We start from the raw sequence: 22,634 nt of genomic DNA, 5'->3' as shown, positions 1-22,634 counted from the left end.
CCGTCTCTACTAAGAATACAAAAATTAGCCAGCCATGGTGGCGGGCGCCTGTAATCCCAGCTGCCCGGGAGGCTGAGGCAGGAGCATCGCTTGAGCTCAGGAGGCAGAGGTTGCAGTGAGCTGAGATCATGCCACTGCACTCCAGCCTGGGCAACACAGCAAGACTCTATTGCAAAACAAACAAACAACAACAACAACAAAAAACAAAAACAAAAAGGAATAGAACCACACAACAGTAAGAGAAATGTAGACAGTTCAATTTCTTGAGCCTTTATCGAGCACCTATCACGCTTAAAGCAAGAAGCTATGCACCAAAAAGCAAAAATGAAAAAGTAAGTGAAGGCCAAGTTGAAAGAGATCTTAGGGAGTGAAGCAGGGTTGCTTGTTATCTAAAGACACGCCTTGCCTCCCCGCTCGTCCATCCGAGGAGTACACCTCCCTGCTCCATCAATGTCAGGCTGGGCCAAGTGTCTTGCTTTGGCCTCAAAGTGGCCACAGTGCCCTCCTGCCCACATCTTGGGTTTAGCCATGTGACTTGGTTTAACCAATAGGGTATAAGCTGAAATGATTCAGCAGAAATGTATAATGTTCTTGCACCATCAGGCTTGCTCTCTTGAGTCTTTGCCTTTACCATGAGAACCTGCCAGCCGAGCTTACACTTCCAAAGAGGATGAGAGACATGCAGAGCCTTGGTGCCCCACATGAGGCCCTCCCCAGCAGATACACCCAGAAGTCCAGCGGAGCCATCCAACCAAGTGCAGCTTAGGCCAGCCAACTCCAGCTGACCCTTAGACACATGATAAATCACAAATTGTTGCTTATGTCACTGAGTTTTGGGGTAGTCCATTATGCAGTAATGACTAATACAGAGAGCATCTTAACATCTTAATTTATTACTTTTTCAGGACCACGTAGCAAACCAAAAAGTAGGTAGAAGAACTTGACCAAAACTGTGGGCGTCCTAGGAGGGGCCATTTCCATAAAGAGGACAAGCCAATCCCTTTCAAAAATGGGTATCAGGAGAACAGACATCATGAATACTATGGAGATAGGACCCCCAAATCACTGGAGCCCATTGGAATGTACGTCGGCAACACAGGAGAACTTTAATGCACCTACAAAAGTGATCGCTGACCCAGAGGTCTACGAAAAGCTGCAAAAAAATCACTCAGTGGCTGAAGAGAAGCTGTGTGAAAACCAACTAAAATGATTAGGACTTCAGTGTGGAAAGACACATGTTGAGAATCAATACAATTCAAGCCTGTTAAATCTTGAATAGAGTAAGTGGTCTGAACGTGGGTTTGCTCACCAGAATCTGGAATTTTAGAAACAAAGGAGCATACAAAGGAGAAATTCGGAGAAAATAAAGAGAAGGGCTATATTACTTTACACAGCCAAGAACTAGGGTGACCATATGCCCCAGCATATCCGGGATAGTCTTAGGTGATAAGGTCATCCTGGGGTAATTATTAATAGCACTTCCTTTCACTTTCAAAAGGGAACTGGACTGGGTGATAAATTACACGGTCATGTTGCTGGCAGCACACTTTCCCCATGGGCTGAAGGACCCGAGTCTAAGGTTCAGATATGCTCATGGGGTAAGACCTGCTGTGCACTGTCAAGGCAAGTTGGACAGTTTGTGCTCTGAGACAAAGAGGCCACCACATCCCGTGGCAACACCCCTCAGCACAGCAACGGGAGATGATGCTGTGCCCGGCCCAGCAAGGCTGCAAAGCCTGGAAAGTGGTGCTCTTTCAGGCCAGCAGAGTCCCCCCGTGGGCAACCCCAGGGTCTTCTCTAGAAGCCCTGTCTGTACTGCAGGACACCCTCTTTGTGGGCCCTTTGAAAAATAGAAACACATACAACATTCCTAATCTTGGCATTTCTTCTATATCAGTTCAACACGTGAAAATCAAAATATCGTACATAATAGAAAATATTGTACATAATAGAAAATATCGTACATAATAGAAAATATCGTACATAATAGAAACGTTGAGTTTCCTTCTTACCCACACAGAGGTCCATACAGCTTTCTGAGCTCCATTTGGCTTTCCCAAAAACCCTGAAGGAAACACAGCACTATAGTAAGAATAAGATTAAGCAAAATTCCAATTATTCAAACTTATTCAGAAAACAGTCTGGAACAGCAAGAATACAATTACAGAAACAATAAAAAAGAATGAAAGTTAAATTGCTTTCAGGTACTTTGAAACATTGGAATAAACAAAAGGCTTTAAAAAAAATTGCCATGTAAAAGTCTTGGACAGGAGAGATCACCAGTTCTTAAACTACTTATGTATACTTGCTGCTAAAATATTCAAAACGTTTGCATTCTCAACTATAACACTGCCCTCTGAAATTTGATTTAGCATTATCATATAGCCCTTTTTTACTGCTACTATATGTAACTTCTACTGAGTCTATCAAAATTATCACAAATTCTGAATTATCATGATCCATTCGAGTTACACTTTAATTAAATTCAACATGTTTAAGATACATAAGACAAAATGCTAGACACTTTGTTGTTGTTGTTGTTTTGTTTGTTTTTTCGAGACAGAGTTTTGCTCTGCCACCCAGGCTGGAGTGCAGTGGTGTGATCTCGGCTCGCTGCAACCTCCACCTCCCGGATTCAAGCCATTCTCCTGTCTCAGCCTCCTGAGTAGCTGGGATTACAGGCATGTGCCACCACACCCAGCTAATTTTTGTATTTTTAATAAAGACAGGATTTCACCATGTTGGCCAGGCTGGTCTGGAACTCCTGACCTCAGGTCATCTGCCTGCCTTGGCCTCCCAAAGTGCTGGGATTACAGGTGTGAGCCACTGTGCCTGGCTAGACACATTTTATAATGGGAAAGAAGTGTAGCTGGGTTGACGGAGGGGTGGAAAATGCTAGATCCATTGTGTTGTGGGAATGGACTAGATCTGAAAATACTCATGAGTTGGGGTGGGTGTGGGGGGTGGCAAATGGTAGATTTGTGTTGTGAGAATGGAGTATGGGGTGGATACATAAGGGGTGGAATGAAGGTGGAAAGTTGGGGGTTAGGAGTGTGGATGTCCTGCATGAAAACACATGCCTTTCTCATGAAATCTACCGAATTCTGCAGCGTAAGCTTGCCATATATCAAGGAAAGTATATACGAATATAAAAATAGTCAGCGAAATTACTATGTTCTAGAAAGAATTTGGCAGGGCTTGTAGCTGTGAGGATGGCAGGCTGCAAAGGAGCATATGTGGAGGCTCTCCAGAGGCGGGAGCACAGCGTTCTCCTCACGTCAACAGCTACGCCGTTTTCCTCAGAATGTTAATACCAAATTAATTATTCCACGGAATACAACTGATCATTTCCCCCCAGAAATGTGTGAAATGCATTTTCTTTAGCTTTCCGATCTGGTCTGTTGTTCTATCTTGACACTTTAAAATTTCTTCACACTTGTTTCAAGGGGCTAACAGGAAGCCTCATTGAGACTGTTGTTTGTGAGCTTAAAAGTTGTGAACCGCCCACCCCAGAGAGAGAGATGAGAGGAGAAGGTGTTTAAAAATGCTAGGAAGACAGAAACAACAATGACAAATCATGGAAAAGGTGATGGACACAGAAAGGAATGGAAAAGAAATAATTGAGAAGGTGGGGGCAGAAAAGGACAGAAAGAGCAGCTTTCTTTTCTATCTAGTGCCAAGGGCCAGCCTTTCCGGAGGTAGGGATGGGGGAAATTCTAGAGATGTTGAAGGGATATTATCAGGATTGTCCAAAATTTAGTCTTCCTGCCTTTGTTTGGCTTGGTGGTTCTTCCCATGCAGGGTGTTCCGGCTCCTGGCGTTGGGTCTGGAGTCAGTGTCCCCGTGACTTAGCAGAATAAGCCGTCTGGCTTCTGAGAAAACCCAATGTGAGAAAAAATAACCGTAGACCATAAAGTCCTGACCTATATCTACAAATGTCTGTTGGCCATTTCCACTGGCATGTCACTCTGGCAAATCCCAAGCAACACACTTAAAATAAAACTTGTCTTCTCCCTGAACCACTCCCCCACCCAACGTTTTATTTCTGTCAACCCATAGCCATTCTCCCTGTTCCCCTGGCTCAAAGCTTAGACTTATGTTTGACTCACTTTGCCTTGAATTCTGTACACTAATTTGTCACAAGAGTTCTTCATTTTGCTCCCAATTATCCATCTCTATTCACTCTCATCACCGACCAGACCAAGCCATCGTGGCTTCACCCCTGGACTTCAGCAACAGTTGGGTTCTACAGCTCTAACCTATGTTCTTCTCCCTTGCAGAGTGTTGTCCATTTCAACGTCCCTGTCCTCAAAAACGTTAACACACAAATAGTTCTTCACGTGCCTTCCTACCCTGTAAGCATCTAGTGCCCCTTTCTCTCACCCAACTGCATTGCCCAGTGCACCTTAGCATTTGGCCTCTAGTCAGTCCAGGCTGCTGGTCAACCTGTGCCGTCATTCTCACGTTGGCACACTCACATACATAGTGCCGCCCACCTGGTGTGTGTACCCTCGTCTCTATGTCCACAGGCCCTGAAGGACCTCCTTCTTCAGGAAGTTCCCTAGGATGATTCTAGCCCTGACAGATCACCCTCTCCTCTGACAGAAGATTACAGCTACCGTCTATACCACCCTATTTAGTGCTAGGGTGTGTCTCATCTGGTGTTGCATGCCATCATTTGACAGTGCACTTGAGGGCACAAGTAACCTCTTCTTCTACACTCTAGGGTCTGATGTATTTAGACATACAATATATGGGGTTTGGGGGAAATGGGTAAGTGAATGGATGACAGGACTCAATACATATTGATAGTGATAAGAGATGGATTCTTGCCATCACATAACAATTCATATAAGTAGAGGAGGGCTTATGGCATCACAGAACACCTTTACCGCTCAAGGTGTGGGGACCTGGACAAGACCAATGTTTCATGCAGAAAGCCTGTCCTGGGCTCAGCATATTTTATTTTATTTCATTTCATTTTATTTTATTTTTTGAGACAGATTTTTGCTCTTGTTGCCCAGGCTAAAGTGCAATGGTGCAATCTCGGCTCAGTGCAACCTCCACCTCCTGGGTTCAAGTGATTCTCCTGCCTCAGCCTCCCAAGTAGCTGGGATTACAGGCATGAGCCACCATGCCCAGCTAATTTTTTGTATTTAGTAGAGACGGGGTTTCACCATGTTGGTCAGGCTGGTCTCGAACTCCTGACCTCAGGTGATCCACACGCTTCGGCCTCCCAAAGTGCTGGGATTACAGGCATGAGTCACTGTGCCTGGCCCTCAGCATATTTTATGATGGAAGCCAATGGAAGACAGCCCTTACCTGGTGGAAAAATGTCAAGTTTCCAATAAAAGGAGAAGGCTTGGGATGTCTGAGGCCTAACTTCTCCAGTCTTGAGAATGCTGATGTGGAGTACCTGGAGGGAAAAGCAGATTTCAAAAGCTGAGAAATGAAGTTGCACTCATGCTTTAGGCTCTATTAGGAACTAGAATTACTGAGCTCTCTGGAAGTAAAGGCAAAAGAATAGGTTTCCAGTCACCACATCTAAGAACCAAAAACTTGGAGGCCTAGAGTTGAGTGAGTAGAATAGGAGTCCAGTCAACCTCCTGTTGACTGACCTGCTGGAGATCAAGGAATCCTGAAACCTCTGAGCTGGAGATGCCTTACAGATGATGTAGTCCAACTGCCCCTTTCTGACCTAGAATTCCTCTTAATAGATTGTTTTAAAAATGCCCCTCTCTCCAATTCCTTTCCTTTGCCTCTAAATCTATCATGAGCAATTGCTCAGAAGGCAAGGTAAAAAAACTAACAATGGCAAAAGCTCCCTGTGCAAATGTGTGTATTTTCATGGTCAAGACTAACCCCTCCCTGCCACACACGTAATTTGTCCCTCACCACATTCCCTGGCCTTATAGAGAATATTAAAAATAGGAATGGAGGGAAGGCGCCATGAGGAGAAGACCTATCACCAAATGCTTACAACCTCTTTAAGTCTTTGTTTTCTCGGCCCGCAACCATATGGGAAGCATATTTTCTTAACCAAAAATCAGGAAGCGTGGTCCGACAGATTTCTGTGCCACTTCCCAGGAGAAAGCGGCAGTCTGAGAAGTGCAGTGTGGCTGTCAAAACATTGGAATTACGATGGTATTTCAACAGTTTATAGGAACAGAGGGATAACACAGCTAAAGTCAGAACTGGCTTAGAAAAACCTGCACATATGGCTCTGATCCCTAACCAGCAGCCAATTAGGTCAAAAGTTCAGTTAGTTCAGCAAAATTAATGAGTCAAACTGGTTGTTTAGCATCACGCAGAGATCAGCCAAATCACAATTTAAGGGCAAGGAAAAACATGGAGACTATCAGTACAATCTAGCTTTCTGTGTGTATTGAAACTCAAACTATTACTGCTATAAGAATCACTGTTTTTCAAAGGACAGAGTATTTGCTATACTCTTTGATCTTTCCCACCTGCAGTCAATAAGGAGCACTTAAAATAAAAATACTCAAATATTCAGGGAAAGGAAACACAGCTTAAGCGCTGGTTTGCATTATTCTGAGCAATGTGCTATTTATTTCTTTAGAGACAGGGTCTCTTTCTGTCACCCAGGCTGGAGTGCAGTGGAGGCTCACTGCAGCCTAAAACTCCTGGGCTCAAGTGATTCTCCTGCCTCAGCTTCCCAAGTAGCTGGGACTACAGGTATGTGCCACCACTCCCAACTAGTATTTCAGATTCTTCGTAGAGACAGGGTCTCCCTATATTGGCCAGGTTGGTCTTAACTCCTGGCCTGAAGCGATCCTCCTGCCTTGGCCTCCCAAAGTGCTGGGATTAAAGGCATAAGCCACCATACCTGGCCGATGAGTCGATTTTTAAAGTGGTCACAAGGGAGAACCAGGGCAGAACGGGGAGGCAGGATGTCCTCTATCCCAAGTTATCCTAAGATTTCCACCGTATGGCGCCATTAATAGGTTTGAATGAATTCCCAGTACGTCACATTTAGGTCCATGTTCAAGTGTGATTACAAACCACACTCAAGAGCCACGCGTGAACGCCAAGGATTAGTCATACCAACACTCCTCTTCATTAGTGTGAGTACCGAAGGTTGACAGCACAGTTGGTAAAAGTTATTCTTTCAAGTGGACCATAATGTTTTAAATAATTCCCCTTACAACAGAGAGGAAACACCAAAGGAAAGTTACCAGCCCACTTAACACTTTCTTTAACATCCTCAAATCGGTGTCTATATTCATTTCTTCATCAGCTTTTTTGAATTATTTTCTAAAAGTAATCTCTAATGGGTAGAAAAAAAGATGTAGACCTTGGACCACATAATTACATCTTAATTTTGTAATTAGATGTCTTGATTGTCTAAAGGACAAGAAGTCTGTGCCTAATTACACATGCTAATTATTATGCAAGTCCATGCCCTAATTATGTAACTCCACTTATGAAAATACTGCTGGTGTGTCGATGCACAAAATTCAGACATTTTCAAACATATGGCATCAGCAGAGTGTCCTGGACACCACCACAAACTTCCCTTTGCAGCCTCGACTCAAATCTGGAACTTGAGCATTTGCAGCCTCGACTCAAATCTGGAACTTGAGCATCTTCAGCTGGAAACTGGCCAAATATTGCCATCAGTAACTCAAGTTCCTGCACCCAAATCTGCAGGGAGAGATCATTGCCACCAAATTTATGGGCAAAATAGCAACATGGGTTCCATTTGTCTCCCTACCACTTCCTTCTCTGCACTCTTGTTTCATACCCTCTGGTCTCAGGGTCCCCTTGCTGCCCTCTGACTGTCTCAACACGTTCTTAACCCAAAATCAATGAACCCCAGTTGTAATGGGTTGAATTGTATCACCACCAAAAAGATAAGTTGAAGTCCTAACCTCCAGAAGTCCTAATCTCAGAATGTGACCTTATTTGGAAATAGGGTCACTGCAAATGTAATTAGTTAAGATGAAGTCATATAGGCCAGGCACGGCTGCTGATGCCTATAATCCCAGCACTTTGGGAGGCCAAGGCAGGCAGATGACTTGAGGCCAGGAGCTCAAGACCAGCCTAGCCAATATGGTGAAACCCCATCTCTACTAAAAATGCAAAAAAATAGCCAGGTGTAGTGTTGCATGCCTGTAATCCTAGCAACTCGGGAGGCTAAGAGAATCTCTTGAACCTGGGAGGAGGAGGTTGCAGTGAGCCAAGATTGTACCACTGCACTCCAGCCTGGGCGACAGAGTGAGACTCTGTCTCAAAAAAATAAATAAATAAAGTCATACTGAAGTACAGCGGCCCCTCAATCCAATATGACTGGTGTCCTTATGAGAAGATGGCCATGTGAAGACAGAGATTCACAGGAAAGTGTCGAGTGACTATGAAAGCAGAGATTGGTGTCAGGCCACTGCAAGCCAAGGTATGTCAAAGATAGTCAGCCAACCACTAGAAGCTAGGAAGAGGCAAGGAAGGATTCTCCCCTACAGATTTCATAGGGAACATAGCCCTGCAGACACCTCAGTTTCAGGCTTCTGGCCCAGAACTGTGACACAATAAATTTCTGGTGGTCTGGGTATGGTGGCTCATGCCTATAAACCTAGCACTTTGGAAGGCCAAGGTAGGACAATTGTTTGAGCCCAGGAGTTTGAGACCAGCCTGGGCAACACAGCAAGACCCTCACCTCTACAAAGCATAAAAAAATTAGCCGGGTGAGCCTGGTCGTGGTGGCTCGTGCCTGTAATCCCAGCACTTCAGGAAGCCAAGGCAGGCAGATCACTTGAGGTCAGGAGTTTGAGATCAGCCTGGCCAACATGGTGAAACCTCATCTCTACTAAAAAAAAAATACAAAAGGTAACCAGGCAGGCTTGTAATCCCAGCTACTCGGGAGGCTAAGGCACGAGAATCGCTTGAACCCAGGAGGTGGAAGTTGCAGCGAGCCAAGATTGTGCCACTGTACTCCAGCCGGGATGATGAAGCAAGACCTTGTCTCAAAAAAAAAAAAAATATTAGCCAGGTGTGGTGGCACACACCTATAGTCCCAGCTACTTGGAAGGCTGGGATGGGAGGATCACTTGAGCTCAGGAGTTTGAGGCTGCAATGAGCCACTTTTGTATCAGTACACTCCAGCCTGGGCAACAGAGCAAAACCCCGTCTCAAAAAAATGAATAAATAAATAAATAAATAAATAAATAAATAAATAAATAAATTCTGGAGTTTCCAGCCACTCAAGTTTGTAGTACTTTGATATGGCAGCCCTAGGTAAGTGGTACACTAGGGATATCTATGAGTGAGTCTTACAGGGTCAATGAAAAGTTGTTTTTAAATATCTTCCTATTACTTTAAAAATTGTCATTGTAGAAAAAATCCTTTTATGTCAAATTGTGTTATTAAGTCCTGTGCCATTTTAAAAAGTGCAGGAGGCCAGGGATGCTACTGTGTAAAGCAGGTAATATGCAATGATCAGACGATCACCATGTTCTGATGTTTACAATGTGTTTCCTTTGATGTGAATTAATGCAAATGTATCCCACAATTATGGTTATGGACACCTGCCATTGTTTACATCAAGGATACTTAAGTTGGAAAACGACAACAGAAAGTATATATAGCTTCAGACAGCATCTTTCGGTTTTATTTTCACAATGAACGAGGTCATTAAATGCTACAGGACACAAATACTGCTGTGCCAGTGGTACAACTTACTGTCCATTCTCAAAAGAAATCGGGCCACTGGATCATTCTCAAAATCAGGTTCAATTTGTAAAGGCTGGAAAATTTCCTGTATTTTATCTTCCTCAAGGCTTTCTCTTTATTTATTTATTTATTATTTATTTTCGAGGCAGAGTCTCACTCCGTCACCCAGGCTGGAGTACAGTGGCACTATCTCAGTTCACTGCAACCTCCTCTTCCTGGGCTCAAGCGATTCTCCTGCCTCAGCCTCCTGAGTAGCCAGGATTACAGGCGCCCACCACGCCAGGCTAATTTTTGTATTTTTAGTAGAGACGGGGTTTCACCCTGTTGGCCAGGCTGGTCTTGAACTCCTGACCTCAGGCGATCCGCATGCCTTGGCCTTCCAAAGTGTGGGGATTCCAAAGTGTGTGAACCACTGTGCCCAGCCTAAAACCTTCTCTTGATGGATTCAACGTGGGTGCTTAGCCCACTGTTTAGCCAAAGAAGCCACTCCTGATAAATTGGGGGTATTTTGATGAATCACATATTAAGGAGATGGTCAAACTGACTGAGGTTTGGAACAAAAGAAAACAGAAATTATCTACCTCCAGGAATTGGCTTCTCCTGTAGTGTGCAGGAGAAGGGTCCAGCCGGCCCCTCCGTTCGATCATTACATCCTCACTGTCACTACCAAAGAATTCCTACTTGGTGCACGGCTTTCAAAAACTTCAGTTGATGTATTTGAAATGGTGAAAGATTCCGTTGGCAAACAGCGCTTTTCCAGGGGTAAAAACTTGTGATGCTCCAAGAACAGGTGAAGCCCAGCGGTGCCAGGTAACCCACTGTCCTGCACATTGGAGAAGAGAGGCCCTTTGCCATGGTTACTCTATGGTTTCAACATGCATGCCCTCATGGGCTTTGCCAGCAATTCCATTAAACATCATGGCCACATTGGAAGCTTTATTAGAAACAGATCCTGAAATAATTGCCTTTTCAAAACGTTTTGTTAAGAAATGGAAGCAGAGTGTGAGGTTTGCTGGCTTTCCAAGACACATTTTGAAGTGCTTCACAGAAATTTGGGCACAAAAGCTAGAACTATCAGGGAGAAAGCCTACTCTCTTTCTATTGTCATTCTCTCGGTTTTTTTCACTGTGTATGTTTCATATGTTTTCTATTACATTCTCTCTCTATATTTTTCCTATGTCTCTACTTTTTTTTCTTTTTCTTTTTTTTAGCATTCTCACTCTGTTGCCCAGGCTGGAGTGCAGTGGTGTGATTTCAGCTCACTGTAGCCTCTACCTCTCAGGCTCAAGTGATCCTCTCACCTCAGCCTCCGAAGTAGCTGGGACTACAGGTGTGTGCAACCACACGTGGCTAATTTTTTTTTTTTTTTGTAGAAACAGGGTCTCACTATGTTGCCCAGGCTGGTCTCAAACTCCTGGGCTCAAGCGATCTGCCTGCCTCAGCCTCCCAAAGTGCCATGATTACAGGCAAGAGCCACTGTGCCTGGCTTATTTCTCTACTTCTATTTATCCAGATTTCTACTTTTTTCATTTAACATAAGGAAAAACATCTCCATGTTATGAATCCTTTATAAATATCATTTTTATGGCTGCTTAATAGTGCTCTTATAGACATATTATAATTTACTAAACCATTCTTATTGTCAAATACTTAGGGTGTTTTCTATATTTTAGCTACTTTGAGTTATGCTGCTACAGTTAGCATTTCTGTGCAGAGGTTTTCCCACACTTTGTGCATGAAGATTTTCTTAACCTGAGATCCATGAGTCACTGGTTTTAAACACTGGTATGTAATATCTATTTGCTTTCCATAAAGTTTGTCCCAGCTAGTCCTACTGTCGGTGTATCCTTTGCACCAAATGCTCTCATAAAACTTTTTTCTAATTTGGTAGCTACATCAATGTATTTTGATGTCTGCATGTATTTTCTTACTAGAGAGAGAAAACACATTTTCCTATCATTTCTTCTTCATTCTCAAAAAATTTCCCAACTTTTGACATTATTAACTTTCTTCCCTTCTTCCCTCCTTCCTTCCCTTGTTTCCTTCCTTCCCTCCCTCTTTCCTTCCTTCCTCCCTCCCTCCTTCCTTCCTCCTTCCCTCCTTCCTTCCTTCCTTCTTCCTTCCCTCCCTCCCTCCTTCCTTCTTCCTTTCCTCCCTCCCTCTTTCCTTCCTTCCTCCTTCCCTCCTTCCTTCCTCCCTCCTTCCTCCCTTCCTTCCTGCCTTCCTCCTTCCCTCCTTCCTTCCTCCCTTCCTCCTTCCCTCCTTCCTTCCTTCTTCCTTCCCTCCCTCCCTCCTTCCTTCTTCCTTTCCTCCCTCCCTCCCTTCTTTCCTTCCTTCCTTCCTCCCTTCCTTCCTTCTTCCTTCCTTCCTTCCCTCCCTTCCTTCCTTCCTCCTCTTCCCCCTCCTCCTCCTCCTCTTCCTCCTCCTCCTCCTCTTCCTCCTCCTCCTCCTCTTCCTCCTCCTCCTCCTTCTTCTTCCTCCCTCCCCCTCATTCCCACAGTATGGTTTATCTAGGTGGCAGGCAGAATTGCGCTCCACTAACTGATTTAAAAATTAGTTGGAAAATGAGCAGTCATTGATAGGTACTGCAAGCTGACTCCACGCACATATTTGGGTGTGAAGAGGAAGATAAGCAGATAAATCTGAATAGTTTTCATTGACTTAGCTAATAACTAACCACAGCCTTGTTAGTTGACTGTAAATTCCATTCCCTTTATCCTTGTCCCATTTCTCACCCACACCCACAACAAGAGAAACTGTAAGGATTGAAACTGCTTAAATCATGACTCAAGGCAGATGTTCCTGGGGGGTCGGCAGGGAAATGGTGCAATACAGATTTTACATGTGAGATCTTCTTGGTTTCCCTTTTAGCACCTTGTGTCCATCCTGGCATGCTCATCCTCATGTTCAGCCCCCTCTCCATTCCCTTAAGACCTCGATCTCAGTCTGCCCTCAGGGCTGGAAATCATCTGATGCACACTCACTCACATGTCAGTAGTAACTAGGCTATCTCCTAAAATACAACCTGCAAACAAGACTGTTCATTTACACATTTATAATAGTGAGTATTTTTTTCCAAGCAATAAGAATCGGACATCTCCTTCTTAGAGTACCTCCTTTCCAGGTACTCTAAGAAGGTACCAATCAATCATCAGAGGGTGTGTTGAGCCAGATTCTACAATGAGAGGTGGCTCAACAGAATCGGTATCTCAGTGGGACCCTGGTAAAATAATCCTGTCCCACAGCCGATTACATCCCTCCAAGGGTTTAGCAAAGGGATGGTGTGCCTGCTGCACTGCTCCATTTTTCCCACTGATTCATAAAGTCACTTCTATCGTGCTCCTTAGTAGTATAGGTGCTTGGACCTATTCTGATCCATTTATCTAGCTTATGCTTATGCTTCACTATTTTAATTATTATAACTCTAAAACATACTTTTTGTTTTTTCTCTTTTTTATATATTACTTCCTTTTATTCTCTTTTTTGTCTTTTTTTCTTACCCAAATTCCTTTTACCATAAAATACATTTTTATAACTTACTTTTTCATATTAATTTTAGAATTAGTCTGATTTGATGAAAAAATGCTCTTTGGATTTTTTTGGAATTGCATTAAATGTATACATTAATTTAGAAGATACCAACATTATTACAACATCAATTTGTCTCATCTATGAATGTGTTGTATCTCTCTGTTGATTTTGTTTTCTCTGTCCTTCAGTAACATTTTATGATTTTGTGCAGAGAAGAGTATCTTTTTGCTATTTACGTACATTTGTTTTGGTGTTGCTCATGTATAGGAGCATCTTTTTTTTTTTAAATGCCAGTGTTGTAATCAATGATCCTTCTGGACTTTCTAATTAGTTTTATTGGTTTACACGTGGAATCTTTGATTTCCTATGCTGATAATTATGTTTGATGCAAATAATATCAGTCCGTTCTCTTTCTTTTTAATCCTTTTGTCTGACTTCTCCTTTTCTTTTCTTATTACATTGGCTAAAATCTCTAGTACAAAAAGGAAGCAGAAAGAGTAAGCATCCTTTTCTTGTTCTTGACTCTGCAGGAATGCAGCTAATGTTTCAAAATTAAGTGTGAGGTTTTGCTTTAGAGTTTTCATAGATATCCTTTATTGGGTTGAAAATATTTCCTTCTACTCCTAGCTTGCCTGGAAAAGTTGTTCTTGATTAGTCGTGCTATGGGTTTGTCTATTTTATTTATCTTTTCAAAGCACCAACTTTTTCTTTGTTGATCATTTCTGATTTTTGTTGTTTTCTAGTTCATTGATTTATGCTCATATTTTGATTATGGACTTCCTTCTATTTTCTTTGGGTTGACACTTTGTTCCTTGTTGTTTTCTTTTAACTTCTTAAGTTAATAGTTTAGTTCACATGTTTTCAATGAATGCATTTAAAGCTATAAATCTTCCTCTAAGTAGTTCTTTATCTGCATTCTGTACATTTTTAATGTAGTGGTTTTATTGTCTGATAGTTGCATTCCAATAGGAAACTTCTGAATATCAATGTGCTATAAGATGTACACATGCAAACCTCAGAAGAACAGATATGTTGGAGTTACAAGACCTTCCTATTGTTTTTTCAATTCTGTCCCACCCTATATACAAGATTTAGTGAATGACAGCCATTATAATTTGTTGCCTAAGGAACCGCTTATAATCTTTACCCCTCTGGAAAAAAAATAGAAGACTACTCAATAAATACATAAATATCTGGCTGGTGTTCAGTTCTTTCACCAATAATGTAGGTACCACAAAGACATAGTCATTGCAGTCATTAGCCTGACAATAACTTTGTCACTGCACAAGAAAAATATACATGTATATTGACATACAAGAGTTATACAATCATTACTATTATTATAATTTACAATAGTTTTCAGTTTCCTGTGTCTCAGGCACTATGCTTAGTACTTTTTATATACTGTCTTGTACAAGCCCTCCAATGATCACATAAGGATAGAAATAAAAACCATTCTTATATTACTGATTAGGAAATAAAAGCTTAGAGAGGTAAATAACGTACCCAAGGTGCTGCTAAGCAATTGAGTCAGAGTTAAAACCAGGTCAGCCACATTTCAGACAAGTGCCGTTATTCACTAACCCTACTTACTGTCCCTTTCTGTCCTCTAGGCTAAGACTTTGTGGATAAACCACAACATGAGAACATGTAGACAATATGCTGAGAACAAAGGCAGGCTGCTTAGAAACCAAAAGTGTATTAATAACATATACTAATGAACTGATGATTGTGATGAGAGAGAGGGAGTCTTTACCTATCTAAAGCCAATCTTGTTAGTTTTGCTCCTTGTCCTTACTCATTATTCTCAATTATTGTTCCTTCCTGTTGCATTGATTTCTCCATTTCTACTGGATCATTCCTATCAGCATACATATTCTAGTGTCTTCCATCTTAAAGGAAAAAAGGCAAACTCTTTGGATTTGGCCATTGCCTTATTTTTCTTCATTCCTTCCCAGTAAGTTTCCTTGAAAGCATTGTCTAGACAGCTTTCTCCCCTTCTGTGCCCTTAGTCTCTCCACCCCCTACTCCAACTAAGCTTCTGTACCCACAGCTTCCCTGGGGCTGCCCTTGTCAAGATCATTGATGATTTTGATCTTATCAATCCCATTATTTCTTTACTGATCCCTCAGTAGGATTTTGATAGAGATGAACATTCCTTCTTCCTGAAGCACTCTCTTCCCTCTTTCCATGATACCACTCCTCCGGCCTCAAAGATTGCTCCTCACTGTCTTTGCTGGCTCCTTTCCTTATGTTGAGTCCCATCACTTCAATACCATCTATAAGTCAATAATTCCACATCTTTAACTCTAGTTCCATTTTCTTCACTGAGCTCCAGTCCTCCTTACCCAACTTCCAACTTGATGGATGCTTTGAATGTCTGTTAGGCATTTTACAGTTAATCTAAATCTGATTTTAATTTTCCCACTAAATCTGTTGTCTCCCAATCATCTCTACATCACCATTGCAACCACAATCCACCAACTCCTCAAGTCAGAAACACTTGAGACACAGTAGATTGCATAATGGGTTAAGACATGACTGTCCCTCCCAGTTGGAGGATTATACATCCCCGCCTCATTTACTTTGGACAACGTGATGCCTGGAAGCAGAGATTAGAGTAAAGCAACCGTGAACCAAGGAGGCAAGAAACCAATATTCCCCTGGATCCCCCAGAAGGAACCAGCCTGCCTGACACCTTGACTTCAGGTGTCAAACAATCCAGAATACTTAACCCCTTTCATGATCTTCAACTTCATCACATCTTCAAAATCACTTCTGCCATCTAAGGTTGCATTCACAAGTTCCAGAGGCTAGGACATCGACATTTTAGGGGGCCAATATTCAGCTGCCACACCAACTTATAGTGTATATAGATCCTGATTTTATTTTGAAGTGTGCCTGAAAAGAAGAAGTGTCTGGGGTGGGGACTGTGAGTTACCCTGAGCTTCCTGTTTCTACAGAACTGAACAGTACATGGTACAGTTGTAGGGGGTGGGGTGGGGGAAGGCCAGCCGAGAGCTCACCCAGTACCCAGCCTCTGCCTTGGGCAGCACTGAACCAGGCTTTGGTAGCCCTACCACTGAAACAGCCAAGAATATATATTTTTTAGTTTTGTTGTTGTTGTCTTTCAGACAGAGTTTTCCTCTGTTGTCCAGGCTGGAGTGCAGTGGCACAATCTCAGTTCACTGCAACCTCCACCTCCCAGGTTCAAGCCTCGTGCCTCAGCCTCCCGGGTAGCTAGGACTACAGGTGTGCACTATTGTGCTCAGCTAATTTTTGTATTTTTAGTAGAGGCAGGGTTTTACCATGTTGGCCAGGCTGGTCTCGAACTCCTAACCTCAAGTGATCCACCCACCTCGGCCTCCCAAAGTGCTGGGATTACAGGTGTGAGCCACCATGCCTGGCCAAAGATACGTTTTATAAAGAAAATATTACAATTCTTTTAAAAAGGTATCTAGTTGATGGTTATTGTAATTCAGAGAGTTAACTAACTTCTCCATTTTTATCCTAACTTTTCAGAGCAAGAAAGCCAATTGAGTCAGTAAGTCTCAATGAGTATTAAGGCCTTAATCTTCTAAATTCAGTTATTTGTATAGCACCTTTATAATTTTGGCCATATCTGCAAGTTGCCTGTACATTTACTTATTTCCCAATTTCTTTTAGATAAATTGAAATGAATTCATTTTAAAAGGAAATTTTATGTCGTGATCGTAAGTGAAAGTCAGTATCACTTACATAAATTAAAAACTAATGATAGGCCGGGCACGGTGGCTCACGCCTGTAATCCCAGCACTTTAGGAGGCTGAGGTGGGCGGATCACGAGGTAAGAAGATTGAGACCATCCTGGCTAACACAGTGAAACCCTGTCTCTACTAAAAATACAAAAAATTAGCCAGGTGTGGTGGTGGGCACCTGTAGTCCCAGCTACTTGGGAGGCTAAGGCAGAAGAATGGTGTGAACCCAGGAGGCGGAGCTTGCAGTGAACCAAGATCGTGCCACTGCACTCCAGCCAGCCTGGGTGACAGAGTGAGACTCCATCTCAAAAAAAAAACAAACAAAACTAGTGATAAAAAATGAATGCTTTGGGCCGGGCACAGTGGCTCACGCCTGTAATCCCAGCCCTTTGGGAGGCAGAGGCAGGCGGATCACCTGAGGTTGGGAGTTTGAGACCAGCCTGACCAACATGGAGAAACCCCATCTCTATTAAAAATACAAAATTAACCGGGCATGGTTAATTCTGGCGCATGCCTGTAATCGCAGCTACTCAGGAGGCTGAGGCAGGTGAGTCACTTGAACCCAGGAGGAGGAGGTTGTGGTGAGCCAAGATCACGCCATTGCACTCCAGCCTGGGCAACGAGAACAAAACTCCTTCTCAAAATAAAAAATTAAAATTAAAAATTAAAACATAAATAAATGCTTTATAATGAAAGATTTTTAAAGTCCATGTACCTTCTAAAGTGATCTCACTCACCATTCACAGTCTATGGGATGCTGCCAAGAAGACATGACTCTCAAGGATGGTCCAAGGAAGACATAATCAAAATGTGGTCTGCTAGGTTGCTTGGGCTCAGCTGATAGTTCAAAATCATGGCCAGAGAGCAGATACCAAGCATGGTGCTGGGGGAGTGCTGAGTTCCGGGTACCAGGATGCTGCAGGGACCATGCCTACATGCCCTTGCTCTGTGGCACTTACAGCCTAGTGGACCAGACAGACATTCAATGGCTACTGACAAACAGTTAATTCAGCATTTACATTATGATCATTGTGGCTAAGAGGCATCCCCTGTCACCTGTCAGTCCCAGTTTAAATACATGCTTTCTATTTTGATCACTCTTCTGTCTTACTATTGGATATTTGTTGAGCCTTAAAAAACGATAAATGGTCTCCACTTATTATGTCCCCCAAAGTTAATCTGGAAAAAAACAAAAACAAAGCAGGACCCTCCAAGAAGGACCCATCCCCAGAAAAATCATTAAACTGAGAACAGAGGTGTCAAAGCTGGCACAATAAACGAGAGCCATGTTGTGGCACCATAGCAGGCGAAGGCACTGGAAAGGCTGCTGCCTTGGAACAGATGGGCCACCTGGAGGCCATGGGGCAGAGTGAGCATGGGGTTGATGTGTAGGAAGAAGCACTGCAAAGAAACTGCCTTAAAATGGAGTATGTTCTACTTTCTCAAGAGTGCTTTAAAATGCCCATCCCACCCCCAAGAAAATTCAGCCCAAGGCCAGGCGTGGTAGCTCACACCCGTAATCCCAGTGTTTTGGGAGGCCAAGGCAGGAGAATTGCTTGAGGCCAAGAGTTCAAGACCAGCCTGGGCAACATAGCAAGACCCCACCTCTCCAAAAATATTTTTAAAAATTGCCAGATGTGGTGGTGTGTGCCTGTAGACCCACCTACTTGGGAGGCTGAGGCAGGAGGATCACTTGAGCCCAGGAGTTAGAGGCTGCAGTAAGCTATGATCAAGCCACTGCACTCCAGCTTGGGTGACAGAGAGAGACCCTGTCTCTTAAAAAAAAAAAAAAAAAAAAAGTTAAGAAGAAAAGAAAATCCAGCCAGCCAATCCCAAGATTCTGACCCTGGGAAAGTGTCTTGCCCTTCTGTCCCAGTAAGAATTAAAGAAGAATGATGAAGGTACAGCAAACAGTAGTGCCACCATCCGAACACACAGACAACGTGTGTTTCTATTGTGAAAACAGAACAAAGCAACTGACGTACATCATAAAACTCTTGAAGTGACTGATATTTATGAAACACTTCAGGGGTGGCTTTTGTTTGTTTAAGTATTGGTTATTTGACTAAATTTAACCAGACAAAGTTCCTTCACCTTTCACCAGAAAAACCAATGACATATATCCATGCAGCATAAAACCTTCCCCCAAAAACTCTTTTCTAGGATCGAGAGAAAAAAAAAGAGTAATGGCTTAGTTAAATGTACAAAGATAAATCTATTTAAACAGAAGATTATATGATTATATATTTTAAAATGTAAAAAGCAGCCTCTTGTATCTGGTCCTTGAATTCCTCATGTGTCAGGGGACAGTAAACCCAGATGTAGCATCCCACGGAAGCCCAAAGACAGCTTCCAGGGGCTGGAGAATTTGCCTCTTGAGTAGGATGTTTGCTTCTAGAACTTGTAAACTAAAAATAAAATCCTAAGCCCCCAACTGACTGAATGGACCATCTCTTGGCCAAGGGGTCCCCAGAGTAAACTTGAAAACTGAGTTCTTGGCCATGATGGGATGGGGAGTCAGACACACTCCTTCTACCCCTCCCTCACTAGCCATGATTATGCTTTCTCCCCTAAGGGCTAAACAGAAAGTGGCCTTTTCAAAGCCTCCATTGGTGTTGACGCCATACCGCCCTGAAAGCGTCTGATGTTAAAAGCCTCCACCGCTGACATCAACCTGCCACCTGATGCTGCCCCTTTCTTTTGCCTGATAAGAGACCACCGACTATGGAGTGATTCTGGCCATTGTATGCAGGATGCTCAGTGAGGGTTTTCCTGTCCTTTGCTTCACGTTTTGAAGTCAGAGGCTCGAAAACTCCACCCTCAGATTATGCTAAGGCCGCCATTTTTTCTACACGGGACCCATGAAGGCGCATGACGCTCAATTGCGCATGCACATGTTTCTCCTTTCATAAATATTCATGACTCCTCCCATAGCTTATTGAATATGTGTATTTGGCCTCCCTGCTCTGCATAAATTCCCATTCCCTTTTCCCCTCCATCAAAATATCTTCCTAGCCTGTCGGAATGGCCACCAGAAGGCCGCAACCCTTTATGAGAAATAAAGCTCTCCTTTCCAATTTTATGAACGTCATCCCTCTTCCGTTGACACACTCATCCCTCAGTTCTGAGTTCTGTGTCCTGGCCCATGAGAACGCCAAGTCAGTGGAATCACAGGCAGTTTCTTGGTTCTAGAGACGCAGGTCACCCAGGCTGCATTTTGCCTGGTGGAAAAATAACTCGATCACCCCAGATCAGCAGGAGCATTGCCACAAAACATTTTAAAGGACTCTCGCTCCTCCTAGAATAATTAAGGGTTGAAGCCACAACCCTGTAGTCCATTTCTGTCTCTCTGTCTGCCAGTTAGTAGACTGGGCCTCCCTGATAATTGTGATCTCAAGGTAATGGCTTGTTTAAGTAATTGATGACGTTGTCCTCATTGGGGGATCTTAGCACATCAAAAGATGTTGAGAAAGCCAAAATTCACCTCGAGTCTGAATTAATCACTTTGTCGAGCACAACAAAGGCTCTCTGCTTTGCTAATAATCCCAGATGAGGTAGCAACCCTCAGTTAAATAAGGAAACTGTGGTGCCTTTAATTAATGTTTCAAAGCGCTCAGACTTGCTTTTTTTACTCGCTTTATTTTTATGAAAATGGAGGGTAGTGAAGGCAAAGCAGATATTTTCTAAACTTCTCAAGTTCAGGAAGAATGAGGCCTGGCTTCATTAGAGTTCACAGAAAAGGATCTGGGGGCTCTGGTTGACCACAGGGGCAGTCTGTCGTTGCCTAGGTCAGAGGAAGTTAGTCCCAGTGTATGGCTCCAAATGCTACCCTGTGATCTTAGTACTTCCCTTTGCTCCAGATATGGCTTCTGGGACGACAAAACCTCCCACTTCCTCCTAGCACTGCTGAATCAGCCTTTCTAGGCTGCAGCTCAGAAGCCAGCTGCCTTCTAGCCTGCTCTCTGTCTGACATTCTGATCCCAAATTGTCTTTCATGAGGCCCACTTCACCTGGCAGCCCAAGCCTCCCCAGCCTCCTGACATCCCCACTCTGCTTGACCTTCACCTCATCCCTCTCGCTACTTCCCAAAGCCCCAGGGCAGCCCACGCCAGACATCCAGTCACACTTCAGGCTTCAACTCAAGACCGTGGGGCCACGTCAGAGCCCCAGGTTCTGTGTGTTTAGAATGGGAGTTTGAACACATTGCTGTGTTGGTCTGACCCCAGCTACACAGCCATCTTTAAAAGGACTTTGATACCTGTCTTAGTTTGTTTTCTGTTGCTTATAACACAATACCGAACCTAGATAATTTATAAAGAAAAAGAATTTATTTCTTACAGTTATGGAAGCTGAGAAGTCCAAGGTTGAGGAGTTGCATCTGGTGAGGGCCTTCTTGCTGGTGGGGACTCTGCACAGAGTCCATTTATGATAGCTTTGCCCTCATGACCCAGTCACCTCTTACAGGCCTCACCTCTCAACACTACCACATCGGGGATTAAATTTCAACATGATTTTTGGAGGAGACAAACATTCAAACAATAGTAACACCCCTAAGGCCACTTGAAAGCCAATGAGCAGGATGCGGAGGTGTGAAAGCCACTTAATGCAGTTCAAAGATACTTACAGAGTAGATATCATACAAAAATGAATAAGATACATCCTAGCCTCCAGAGAGCTTATCCTACAGAAAACAGGAGAACTAAGGGTTTACCTTGGACTTGGGGAAGCTGAAATCACTGCCTTCACATGCTTGTTATCTTGTCTAATAAACCCCCTTGGCTTCTAAATTGATGACCATCTTTGAAACTTCATGCTATCTTTGACTCTTTCCTTTGATCCTCATCTGCAATCAATCACCAAGTCCTGTCAACTCTGCCTTCAACACATGTCTTGAGTGAGTTCTTCATTCTTACTCCTAACTGGCACTGCCCTATATCAGGTCATCGTCTCTCCCTTGGGCATAGAGTTTTCAGTAGGGTCCTGAACTGGCCTCCCAGCCTCTAGTTTCTCCTATCATCCTCCAATCAGTCCGCCACACCAATGCCAGAAGAAGCTTGCTCATATGCAAATCTCATCATGTTGCAGCCCTGCTCAGAATTCTTCCTTGGCTCCCTGTCACTTTCAGTTCAAGCACTAACCTCCTTTATTCGGCACCTAGGGTCTTTGGTGATCCGGCCACAGCCTGACTGCTAGCCTCACTGTAAGTCATCTCTGTCCCTAAATTAGGCTTGGGCAATCTTGCATGACTCACACATTCCTAGTTACGCCATGTCGTTTCACCGTTCTGGGCTTTTTCCCAGGCTTTTCTCTAGGGCCAAGACAAAGGAGAGGCAAGAACACACCTAGGGTACAAAATTTAAGGAGGTCCTCACTCTCAGGGCTGTACAAGTGCCACCCCTGCTCTTGTACAACCCTGAGAGTGAGGGCCTTCTTAAATTTTGGGCCTAGGTGCTTGCTTCCTTCTCTCACCCTTGTCCCAGCCCACTCTCCTCTCTGCTGATGCATCCACTCTTTCTCCATTTGCAAAGGCCAGATTGCTCTTCAGCTTTCTGCTCAAGGGTTGCCTCCTCCAGGAGCCCACCCAGGCTATCCTGGGCACATGGAGATGTTTTCCTTGGCCACTCAAAGAGTTCCACTGATTCCCTACTGGGGATGATTGCCAATGAAGAGCAGGAGAAC

The 22,634-nt window shown here is 43.4% G+C and overlaps 1 protein-coding gene across 7 annotated transcripts in view; it reads right to left on the bottom strand.

Moving 5' to 3' along the window:
• Positions 1 to 22,634, bottom strand: part of TBXAS1 (thromboxane A synthase 1) — a 243,855-nt gene that overhangs the window by 143,973 nt on the left and 77,248 nt on the right. For 6 of the 7 annotated variants that reach the window (XM_063708804.1, XM_055393221.2, XM_063708803.1 and 3 more), the window contains 2 exons: positions 5,323 to 5,416; positions 2,013 to 2,065 (listed from right to left, as the gene is read on the bottom strand). In XM_063708804.1, the coding sequence (XP_063564874.1) occupies positions 2,013 to 2,065; positions 5,323 to 5,416 (147 nt within the window). Of the gene's footprint in view, positions 1 to 2,012; positions 2,066 to 5,322; positions 5,417 to 17,692; positions 17,918 to 19,582; positions 19,825 to 22,634 lie in introns of those variants that run through there. The other variant, XM_055393220.2, reaches the window with a different exon arrangement.

The sequence above is a fragment of the Gorilla gorilla genome, chromosome 6, assembly GCF_029281585.2.
Source record: "Gorilla gorilla gorilla isolate KB3781 chromosome 6, NHGRI_mGorGor1-v2.1_pri, whole genome shotgun sequence".
Taxonomy (NCBI): Eukaryota; Metazoa; Chordata; class Mammalia; order Primates; family Hominidae; genus Gorilla; species Gorilla gorilla.
Note: the sequence above shows the minus strand (reverse complement) of the source record. Positions and strands in the feature narration are given on the sequence as shown.